The 12,886-nt window shown below is 35.5% G+C and overlaps 1 protein-coding gene across 15 annotated transcripts in view; it reads right to left on the bottom strand.

The window, feature by feature from the left end:
- Nucleotides 1-12,886, bottom strand: part of LMO7 (LIM domain 7) — a 183,098-nt gene that overhangs the window by 115,927 nt on the left and 54,285 nt on the right. For all 15 annotated transcript variants that reach the window (XM_025048155.1, XM_025048164.1, XM_025048161.1 and 12 more), the window contains one exon: nucleotides 3,803-3,873. In XM_025048155.1, coding sequence (XP_024903923.1) covers nucleotides 3,803-3,873 — 71 coding nt within the window. The remainder of the gene's footprint in view (nucleotides 1-3,802; nucleotides 3,874-12,886) is intronic.

Here is a 12,886-nt window from a genome sequence, read left to right as displayed (position 1 = left end):
CTCTTTCCAAGCTGCAAGCTATGGAAAAGGCTTGGTGAGCTTTCTCAATAATGTAAGCCACGAGTTCAAAAGGCATAAACTTCTGATGCATAGCTGACTTGGAAAAGAGCAAAGACATAGACTTATTCCAGAGATGGGAAGTATAGACTGACACACCCAATACTGAGACACACCCAATAAGATTACCTTTGAACATATCTTGTTACTTCATAAGGAGAATAAAGAATGTTTTCATTTGAATATTTCCAAGATTGCTATCATAAGATGAGTAACTGTGAAATTACTAACTCATATCACTAGCTGGACATGCCACTAAATGTGTTTAGCAAAAAATAATTCAGCTAGAACCACAGAGCAAGAAAGAATTGAGGATATGTATGTAGTAGCAAACCTCAAATATTTTGTAATATATAGTAAGGTACACCTCATACACACTAATAAACAATGAAGATAGGAGACAGATTAATAGATAAAACAATAAAATTCACAGAAAATTATAACAAGGAGCCAAAATGACTTTATAAGCTCGTCAATCCTTTTACTAAATAGAAAAAAAATAAAATTAGATCTTGTTTCCATCTCGCTGTTCAGTAAGGCCAAGAGAGATTACATGTCTAAGGTAGAAGGTAAAAGAATTACTATAACAGACTTTAACTGGGAGAGTATTCTTTAGTCCTCAACTCATTAGATCACACAGTTAATCAAACTAAATGATACTAAATAATTAACAGAAGATATTGACTTCCATAGTCAATCAGATTAAAAGGCAATAAATGGACATAATATCCTCATTATTCAGATATGTATCTTGTATGAAACCTCAGTGCAGAGTTTATACCCTGTTTAGACTATTGGAAATGTCAGCACACTGCCAGCTGGGTGAAAACTGTGATAAGCTCACTTCTCTCAATTCTCCACTTTGATAGCTTGGAATGCCAGTTCAAAAGGATAAACTATAACTAAAGGATAAAAGATTGCTTAAATTACTAGATAAAACAATAAGAAAATTCTTTTAATGGTGGTAATTAAGTAGGATGTCTAGAGAGATTTAACAGGCAACAAGCAGACTCTATATTTCACAAGAATTGGTCATTTTTATGGCAGTGAATCAAATGGAAGTCAGCCTTTTTCTGTAAGAAGATGAATTCAGATTTTTTAAATATCCTAATCATGTTTTAACTAAAACTTAAGATTTCTTATGGGTAAAATAATCTAAGACAATAGCTTACTATATTTACTATTAATTTAAAAGTTTGAGCCTAAAATACCAGGCTTCTGAATAACTGATTTGGCTTTCCTCATACGTATTATAATTTAGATAGATGTGATCAAATAGTGATGCCTGCTTATAGACCAACCAAGTAGGCTTTCTTCAGTTATGGATTTATAAAGAATATAATTACCTGGACTTTGCTTTCCCTCAACACTATACCTTTTAAATTGATATACCTTCATTAACCAATGGCTAGAAACAATATGATACACAGCTAAGAGAAAGACTTTTTTTTAATATAAACATTTTGCAGTACTTTGGTGTCCCACAGTAAACTACAATTGCTGATTGTCACAGCTTAATGTTTACTTTTGCTACTTTTGGGAAACATTCATTTAAACACTGGGTACTAAACAGATTGATAAGACTTACCTGATAATGCGCAAAACCCCAAATTGGTATTATTTCAGTTAGGAAACAATTTAAGAATGAGCTTTAGGAAGCTGTGCATTAAAGTGACTTTAAAAAACAAACAAACAAACAAACAAAAAAACAATCTCTCTCTAAACATGCATCCAAATGTTTGCTGTGACCATGAAGGTAGAACTTACATATTTATTCTAACAGCACTACTTGTGGTTAAAACAGTTTTTCATCTATTCTAAATATTCTCACTGGTAACAGGCTGAATATAGTTTTTAGAAATCACCTTAAATCATTCAGAGCCCAGGCTGGTGCATAAATTGCATTTTAAACAAAAAACTGGGTTGTTATTCTCAGGTACGTTTAATGACCTAGTTATGGAAGCAGTGTTCCCTCAGAAGGCACTACCTAAAAATGTTTTCATTAATAGTTCCATACTATATAGCCACAAAGTGACTTCAATGAACAGATCGCCTATTTGGGCCATATGCTCTCATATGTATGAAAACAACTCTGTGCCTCACAGGGCACTTCCTACATAAACCCACCTAACTCCTATCCTGACTTGTGGGGTTTTTAATTGACATCAATGCTATTTGGCTACAAACCTCTAAATAGTCTATACTTTATAGCAGAGGTAGTTTTCAGATCACATGCATCCTTCTAAGCCGTTTTTGTCCCTCTGTCTTCTGAACACATTAGAATACATTTAAATCATACAGTTTTCAAATCAAGGTAATTTCCTGTCAGTGACAAATTGGGCTGACCATACAGCCTACTAAAAATAGTTTAAACACTATTTGTCAATGACAATTCTGAATGTGACAACACAAGAGATCAAGATATATCCTTTAAACTTTATTTGTGGCCCTTTTTCATATGCCTGTCCTACAACATCTTAGCTAGAACCACATGAAACTGACATTTCTGTAGCTCACAGATGGTTAAATATCAACAATTTCACAAGGTTCAACTGAATAATACTGCTGAAAGACAAGTCTGAACATACACCTATCAACAGAGCTAATATGATAGAGACTATTATCTACACACCATCTTCCTAGCAACAATCTGTATTTATACAAAATTTGATGGTTTATAAAACCTTTTAAGTTCCATATGTCTCATGGAACTTTGCAACCCTGTGTAGTAGGCAGATCAGATACCCTGATATCTACTTTACAGGTGAGAATAAGGCTCAGATGTTAAGTCACTTGCTCAAATGTCCAAAAGTACGGGAGCAAAGAATCAAACCTAAGCCCTCTGACTCCTGATCTTTGCTGCAAACAGCCTTCCTTTAAAAGGATAATCAAAATCATCTAAGTACAAGCACATACTCCCAGTGCTCCCTGTGGTCAGATTCCATAAATACCTATTGCGGTAAGTGTCTAGATTGAAATACTTAAGTACTTTCAAAAATGTGGGTGCGTACTCAAGTATGTTCTTATAATTTATTTGCTCACTTCTGCAACCTGTACCCTCACACCTTCATCCTTACATCCCACCCCCAAAGGTCACATACCTGGCTAGCTGTACTACACATCCATTGAGGAACAAACCATCATACTAAACACAGTATATGCTTCATATCATCAATCATGGCACCAGCCCATTTTCCTTATGATAACCAAAGCTTGGGATGTGATTTTCAATAATATTAATTAAATTGATGGCCCATGACTCAGATTGATTGTGGTAATGTAATGACTCCACATAAATCTTAAAAGAAAAATGTGCTACTGCCTAACTTTGTTCTACAACCATCATTATTTATTGGCGAAGAAAAAAAGTTTTACATTAACTTCTAAACTGGGCAATTCCATACATCAGAATAATCACAGTAAACAATAGCTGGAACAATGTAATAAGGCCTTCTCCTCAACCACCCATCCCCACTGGCCCATTGAGCAATAATAGAATCTTTCTTGTTTACTAATTTAAAATAATATACATTTCACCAATGCTATCTTTAGATACAGAGACTGATAACTCCTTCTTACTGCCTGGTACTGTGGGGGTGTCAATTTGCAGGGATCAGATCTCACTTGTTACCAAGAAAACATATCTGTGACTATGGTAGCCATGGAGAGAGGAGCGAAGAAACTTCATAACACACACACACACCTTTGCCTTTGAATTATTCTTTTAAATGCCTTAAATACTTACTCACACAACAGAACACCATTCTCTAAAGAGGCTCGAAAGTCCTTTGTTTCAAAATTCTTCTCTGTTACTGCCTGAAAGACAGATTTGGGTATTAATTTTCTCTTAATGAGGAATATCACACAAGTCAAATCTAGTACTAGATTAATTAATATGCATCTAATGTTATAATTGAAAGCTGTGCATATATCAAAAGTTGTTCCATATAAGAAGTTATGTGTGGTTCTGTGTTACAAAGAGAAAGGTTATCCATTTTAGTATGAAAAAATATAAACAGAAGAAAATCACAATGAGCATTTTCTGTACTGTAACCATTTCATACATGATAAAAATTAGAAGCTACATTTCTAACATATTTTCTATTTTTTTTAAAAAAAAAACCTATGGGTGATCTATTTTACTACGTAAATAAAAACTGATTAAGATATACATTTGAAATACCAACTATATATGCACAGCATTTATTTCAATCCCATCTTTAAATTCTTCAAGTTTCATTACAAAGCTAAATAGCAGAAGGCATGGCTCTCCTTAAATGTATTCACGGAATGGCCCTGATTTGCGTAAAGAGCTATTTACTGAAGCAACCTAGGGAGAAGACTATTAAATCCTGACAGAGAGAGACAAAAGACAGAGAGGGTAGATGGTATGAATTTTAAACAGACAAAATCCCCACTAAAGGCTATTACATATGAACAGGCCACCTAAGGTTGCCACCGACAATGTTCTTCGTGAAACTGCTGAAAAAATATCTACGGATACTGTCTCTTGAGAGTGGAGTGGTTGGGAGGGATGGGGATTCCAGAGAGGAAACAGAAGCAGAGAAAATGGAGGCCACAAAGGGGAAAAAGGCCGCCCCAAGAACAACTCCTTGGACTGGGTCCTCAGCTAAGGGTGTGGGCAGGAGGCGCTGCAACAGCAATGACAGCAGCTGCCCTGGAGACGTACCCACCACCTGCCAGCAGGAGTCCCTGCTCCACCTGCCACTTCAGGGAGAAATACGATCCTGGAAACCTAATTTGGGAAGTTATTCATCTTAAATGCTCGGTGAGCCACGGGGCGCCTGCTGTCCTTACACACCACTGCTAGCTTTACTGTCCACCTAGAATCCCCACATGGCTTCTGCATCTTTTCCACAACGCTAGACATGCTATCTGTTAACTGACAAAACAATGGTTAATTTTAGAACAAGAGTAAGTTTCTCATAAGCTGGGTTTACAAATATGGACAGGCTTCAGGGCCAGGAGGTGACACATTCAAATATAGGAACAAGTGGAAGATCCTTTCCTGTACACAGCATTAATCTACAAAAAGGCTACATTAAACTTCTGCTGAGTGTCTCTGTTACAGGCACTTACCTGGATACTTGGTGAATTTCTAAAAAAAAAAAAAATTAGGCAGCTCTTCCCTTAAGAAGCTTTCGGCCACATAGTAAAACATGCTTAAAAGCACAGTAAAATATATTCTAACAGAATGGCACCTATTTTGAGAGATAACTTTAAGTGGTGCATGGATTATTCCAGGTAACCTGTGTGGCACAAGCTTTTGAATTTTCCTCAAATAGATCCAATAAAAACTCAGTATGAGCACTGATCCCAACTAGTGAAAACAGTGACACCTCATTTATCAAGAAACTGCTGTCCAAAGTCAAAAAGCATAAAAAAGCCCCAAACATCAAAGCAGATATCAAAGTCCATGTTCTCTAGACCACTGAAACAATCTAGCAATTATGTTCTCAATTCAATTTAGATGAGAAGAAATTAGGTTTAGAAGAAAGAAAGTCTGTACGGTACAGACACATGGCTAACAGTAAAGGGTAACTAACAATCAATAGCACTGGATTGGCCAACCCAGAGGGCAGAATGTAGCAAGTGACAAAAATGGAAAGCGAAAGGACTCAAGTTAGACAAAATATATTCACATCTCACTTTCATTACATAATAGGTGTGTGATCTTAAGCAAGTTAAATAATCTCTCTGAACTCCAGCCTACTCATCTGAAAAAGGGAAAATATCACCTACTCAGTAGCTTCTAATGGCCAAGATGCTGTTTAATCAAATACCTACGGGTAGCTAACAGCAGTATATGCTTAACCTCGTTACATGCACTGACCTTAAAGTTAATACTCTGCCAACACACTCCAATAATTAACTCTCAAAGGAATACCTCTGCACCATATAGGCAAGGCTGGGTTATATTTAGAATATTAATTAATAAAATAGAAATAATGGAATATGCAGAGCTACTAAAACCCAACTAACCGGAATGGTTCATTTCCCCAAAAAGACTACAGAAAGGCAAAATTATAGTATGTAGATTTCAGACCACCCCCCTCCATATATCAAAATATTAACATATCCTTGTATACTTACCAAAACCTAAATAATTGTAATACCTGGCTCTATTTATACTGTATTTATAAAGAAGATAACATAAAAACTAAAAGATTTTTAAATAATAGTCTATATTTTAAGGACTTGGGAATCTGGCATGCCCTGTGCAATACTGGAGGTAATATAAAATACCATTTTTCTAGAAGGCAATTTATGCTGTGTATCTGAAGCCTTACATATGCACTCTTTCAGGCACACTATGTAGAGACCTAAGACTTTATACAAAGACAACAGCAGAACACAAAAGACATGAATAGAAGAAATGCTTCTATTTCTTCAATTACAAACATCCTAAATGCCCAACAATAAGAAATTAATTACATTATGATATAACCATAAAACAGAAAACTACATGAAATTTAAACTCACGACATTAAAGTACATTTATTACTTGTAAAGAATCTTTAATATACTAGTTATAAAGCAATTTATGAAATAACACATGGAGTATAATTCCAATTACTATAATTTCATAAGTATGCATTTATAATTATGGAATAAATGTTAACAGTAATTATTTCTAAGTGGTAGACTTACAGATAATGTTAACATTTAGTTTTGGCTCATTTACAGATTATAAAAACCATAGATGTTTCTTATGCAATACATATACAAAGTAATCAATATATTTTTTTTAAATAACATTCAAAAGAGGTCAGAATTCATCAGATTTCAGTCAATTTCCTGTATCTCCTGCATCCAAAGGATATATAGAGAGACATCAATTTTTATGCTAGATAATTTTTCTCATTACCTACAAAATCCACACACTCCTTAAATTTAATAATCTTTACTATTCTCCTTTTACCAGTAAGAAGATTGAGGTTCAGCAAGTTTAACATTCTAGAAAGTTATAGAACCATCCACATTCAACAGACACGAAAAAAACGTACATCATTTTACAAATTATTAGTGAGAGTGTCTTAACTGCATCAGACACTAAACCTTTCAAAAGCCAAAAAAATTATATTGTCTTCTATCTGCATTTACTTTTTTTAAATCTAAACTAGTGTATTTTACCATGCACTATACTTTCAAAACTAATCTTCCATTGTTAAGGGTATAAATAGTAACTCAGTAAATAAAAATTGTTCAATTAAACTTTTTGAATTTTCCTGGATACAAGAGATTTCTGCCTTAAGGTATAATGATTGTATGTGTATGTATATTAAAGAGAGTAAAAAAGAGAGAGAGAATATGGCACTCTAAACTTTAATAAAATGAAAAATTCTCTTAAAATGTTTTAAGAGTTTCTCTGGATGTTTTCATGAATGTTAAAAAATGTTCATACTGTATATACTAACCACCTCAGCCTCAATAACTCAAAACACCTGACTGTAAAGTAAAATTCTTAATTACCAATTTATAGAGCCATATAAATGTAAAGTCATGTAAGGCCCCTCCCAAGGAACTAAAACGAAAATAGTTTTCCAAAAACCTTAAACCAAAAAGGAAAGCATAATTTTACAGTAAGACTTTTCAGTGTATAGCAGCTGCCTGGGCCACATTCTTCCAGAAACACATAACATCTACCCTTGCCAGGTGAGGTCAGGTCGTCGGTCTGGAGCCTGTGAATCCTGGCTCTGCCATTTCCTGCCTGTAACCCTGGACAAGCTGCTTAATCTCTTAATTTTTCCATTGGATACATTTTTGCAATGGACGTACAAAGTACCTATCTCACAGGGTTACTCAGAATTAAATGAAATAATGCATATAAAGCACTGAGTACTTGCCTAACTGAGGAGCATTCACAAATGTTAGCTAGTATTATTAGCTGTTATTCTCCATCAGTAGAATGAAGATAAAAGGTTTTATCTTATCAAATAAAGGAAAGTCTGTTTGGCCAGATGTAACATCCTTTATTTAATGAAAGAAACTGAGTTACCATATTATAAAAATCTACTAGACTACCTTTAGTATCCTGGACACTAAAAATTATAAAGTTTCACAAAGGACCTCAAAATATAGAAAAGGCAGTTTGTTCCAAAAATTGAATCATACTTTAAGATACAAACCCATTCTTATTTTAAGAAGAATTCAGTGTGCCTAATGGCAAATTCCAGAATTCTGAGAGAACAAGTGTTTGTCTAGGAGTTCTAATCTAATAATTACTCACTGCATTTTTCAATAATTCTGAGTCTTACTCATTAGCAAGTTATGTGAGGTGTGACACCTCTTACGTAATGAGGGTGTGATCCATAAGAACTAAACAGAGATGTGTTTCCCACTCGAGTTATCAAAAGTCAACACAAACAAGAGTAACCACTATGTAGTCAACAGCCACACCTTGCCTCCTGTAAAAATTTGTTGTTTTTTTCCCTCTTTCTTTCCCCTTTCCATATTTTTAAATATAGTTTTAAAAAAAAATTGTCACCACCTGAAATAACCTGAGACATACATCAAATGAGACCTGGGATGTAATCCTGGACACATCTCACTCTACACAATTCTGATACATCACTGCTCAATCCCCTAATTTTTAAAGGGAAAGGAGTATCTGCCCTATCTACTTCGCCGTACACAAGTGATATGTAAAAATATTTAACCTCTCTTCCAGCCATGTGTCCCTGTGCACTGACTGGCCATCCTGTTAGGAAGAAAACTAAGAAGTGACAGGATGTCTTGGGCAGGATGCTTCCTGTGAAGTTATAATGACTCTCTTGAGCACCTGAAGGGCGGAGCGGCACGCCGAAAACACTCTGCACAACACGGCGGCCAAACCTGTCCTACCACCTGCAGCCTCCAGAGAAGCCCTGGACACGAAGTTTTTAAAGGGCATATTTTGTAGAAGGAAAATATCAATCAGCTAAATATACAAGCAATAAGGGTAGAGTTCACAAATGTCAAAAATTCATTTCTTTTGCTATGAAATGTATTAATTTAACTGACAAATGGGAATTATCTTCACACCCTTTACTATTTTGTTTATAGTTTTATTTTAATCTTCTCGCTGGATGAGATTTCCCACTAATATAAGCACCAAGTTTCTTTAAAGCCGCATCTCTCAGTTCCAATTCAGACCACATAATACACACGATTTAAAACCCAAACATTCTGGGAACGCCTCAAAGACCACTTTATACCAGACTGATTATCAGCAAAACGCCCACTAACACAAGTCAGCAGGCACTCGTCTTATTTAAATTTCTCGATTCCTTTTAAGCAGCCATTTTAAAGGCATCTAGAATCCCAAAAGCACTACCATACTTTTGCACAAATCACAGTGCAAAACCATAGTGCCTATTTGAGCTTGTTTTAAAAAAGACGTTTGCTGATAAAAACTAGGCTATAAGCTTCAACTGGGCTCACAGTTGATTCCAAATTGCTACCTACTAACTGACTGATCAACTACTAGATCATGATATTTAAGATATATATACATTCATCATCATGCTAATCATTCCCACATAAGTAATACAAAAAACAAAAACAAAACAAAAATAAAACAAACAAAATCAAGAAACAGTTACCATCAGAAGCGACTGTGGAACACAGGCCCCACATCGTGAAACAATTCACAAAAAAATGGGTCTGCCTTAATTTTCCATTCAAGGAGATGACTGAGTGTTCACCTTCGAATGAAAGGGATATTGCTTCCGCAGCGAGAAGCCCAAGGCCTGCACACTTCAAGAAGCTTCCATGCTTTTTAGTCTCTAAAACTGTCAATGAATTTAAAAATACCCCTTCCTCCTTTCTTCTATTAAGCTTCATTTTTGAAGCAACCATTATATGATCCCTACAACACCACAAAACAGGACCAATTTTTATAATGAATTCTACGAGATGTCTGTATCATTTTTTATGATGCAATAACTCTGACAGATCCCCTTGGTCACACATGCCAAAAATGTACAAATGCAAGGATTATGGCATAGTCAAACACATTAGGTAAAAACTAAACATATTTAAATAGAACAACTGTCTACCTCCTAGCTTTTTTCCAGAGTAAAACTATTGAAAAAGTTATCTGAGATATTAGAGAAAGAAGCCAGTTCTTCCCACAAGAGTGGGCTAAAACATAAAACTAAAAAAGGGAAGTTGGAGTCAGAAAAGCTGAGCCAAAAGTCTCAGACTCCTTCCTTGTATAACGAAAATAAAGTCTCCTAACTTCTCCAGGCCTCAGTTTCCCAGACTGCGACAACCAACACTTATTCGTGTTTGCTCATGCACAATCTCCCTTAACCTTTACAGCAACCCTATGTGGTAGGTGCTCTTACCCCATTTATACGTGAAGAAACTGAGTAACAATACAGTTGCCTGAGGTGTGACTTAGGTCAATAATATCTCCCTACATACCAAGTATTGAGCATTGAATGAATGAATGAGAGTATCTGTGAAAGCACTGAGTGAAATCTGCAGTGTAGTTAGCAACCTACCTCCCTATGCTCCTGGCCATCCCAGTCTACACTGCAAATTCTCAAGGGCAGGACTGTCCTACCCAACTTCTCATTGGCTGAAATATGGCTTACCACATACTAATCACTTATGTTAAATTTAATTGCTCTTCCTATGAATATTTGCACTACAAATATTAACCAAAGAAAATCAAGACAAAAATAAAGATTGACCTTGTTTTTATAAGAGGGAGGGGAAGGGAAGGGAAGGGAAGGGAAGGGAAGGCAACTTCACAGAACCAGGCACAGAGATTTTTGAGAGAGAGAAGAAAAGAAAGAAAAGAAAGAAAGAAAGAAAGAAAGAAAGAAAGAAAGAAAGAAAGAAAGAAAGAAAGAAAGAAAGAAAGAAAGAAAGAAAGAAAGAGAAAAGGAAAGAAAAGAAAAGATCAAACCGATGGTTAAATTTCAAGTGTAAGAGGGGAAAAGGCATTGTGTTTTGGTGGGAGAAGCTACCTCAGATCCTGAAATAACTTTATTAAAGTAGCCTTCTGCGGCACAGAAGTGAACTCATTCTAATTTTGTCCATAGCTCAAGAACAAAAAGATACAAGAGTCCATGGAAACATGTGACTCTAGTGATACACCTTTTCAAAGGGGAATATTCTTGAACAAAAACTTCAAAGTTAAGAACTTGTCACTACTATTGATTTACTACATGAAAGTTTTCCCAGACTAAAGAATATATTAGAATTTAACTTAATTTAATAATTTGTCACAATTTTACCAAAGATACTAAGAAAGTATTCATTTATTCATTCATTCCAAAATCATGTAAAGACAGCTGCTATGTATGTACCTGGCATGGCACTAGGAATATAAAACATAAGGTGTGGCAATTGTTGGAAATTCCTCTTTAAAAGTCTAACCTTGTTTGAAACGTGTGGCCAAAATGGCATTTTAAGCCTAGGCATCTCTCAAAAATGTGGTTAACCCTCTGAATTACACCATGTTCTTGGTCAACTTATACTGTATAGTCAGCAAATAACATTGCTTTAAGCGGCATAATTCTCAAGTCACTGGCCTCTCTTAAGATTTGGCATTGCACTACATAATACCCCGGAGTATACCATGACTATTTTTGCCAATACTAATATCACTTGATAGCAAAACTAAAGCCAACTCACAGTCTTCCAAGATAGAGGTAATCAGAATTGCACAGTTTACTGAATGCTAAATAGAATCCAGAAGTCTCATAGTGGTCAAAAATCTAAACATTTTCCCTGCCCCATGGGCCTCCTTCAGCCCTTCATCTCAGTGTCTAGTGTAAATTACATCTCCCACTTCCGCGTCTCTGAAGAAAGTCCCTCAAGTCTCTATACAGGCAGGAAGCAAAAACAAAGCCAGCAAAATGCAAAGCTCCCAGTTCTGCCCCCGGATAATTAAAAGCCAACTGTTTACATAAACACTGAAAATTCTCAATCATCAAATGTCAGGTATACTCAGATTTGGGGTCAAAAAAAAAAATGAGTTTAAACACAACTTCTGATCCAGGAGAAGTGGCTACTGGGAATATAAAACGTGAGATGCAGCAATTCTTGGAAATTCCTCTTTAGAAGTCTATCCTGTTTTGAAAAGTGTGGTCAAAATGGCTTTTTAAGCCTAGGCATCTCTCATCTTTTAGCTTATAGTCTCAAATTATTTTTGCTAAACCACAATTATTAATAAGCCAGAAATGAAAAACAACTGGAAAAACTGAAATAAAACCAAAGGAAGAAAGGAAGATTTGCTCCAGGGTTACAATTCACGTGCCAGTTTTCACCTAGATACAAAATCCATGACAACCTGAGCTCTATTAAGAGCTAGGTAAGGTCACTAAAACATCACACACAAAAATGTGCTCGTTTTACAGCTCTACTTTGTTCTGTTAACAATCACAAAAACTACTGCTAAATGGTAGAAGATAAAGTACATTATTTGTCTGTAATACGGATTCGTACTCTAATTTACACTGTTGCAGACAACAGGGAAAATATTCCAAGGAAAAACCTACCAAACGCCTAGTCTAGGCATAAATTACCATTTGTTTCTAGATCAAGAAGTTTTTAAATAACTAGCACACCAGGCACACATAGATGTGAACATCTATTATCAGGATAATTTAAGTATAGTTCAACTGCTTAATATAATCATGGGTTCTCAAGAGTCAAGAGACGTCATTGTTTTTTGCAGAAATTCTCACACACATTAGCAAGTCTCAACAATTACCTGCTTATCTACCTAAGAATTATTATGCGAGTCAGCACTGTGGGAAACATTCATTTTGGGAAACAGTGTGTCTGCATCATAGGTGAGAATCACTGC

The sequence above is a fragment of the Pteropus alecto genome, unplaced genomic scaffold (genome assembly GCF_000325575.1).
Source record: "Pteropus alecto unplaced genomic scaffold, ASM32557v1 scaffold72, whole genome shotgun sequence".
NCBI classification, from domain to species: Eukaryota; Metazoa; Chordata; class Mammalia; order Chiroptera; family Pteropodidae; genus Pteropus; species Pteropus alecto.
This window is presented reverse-complemented; position numbering and strand designations above follow the sequence as displayed.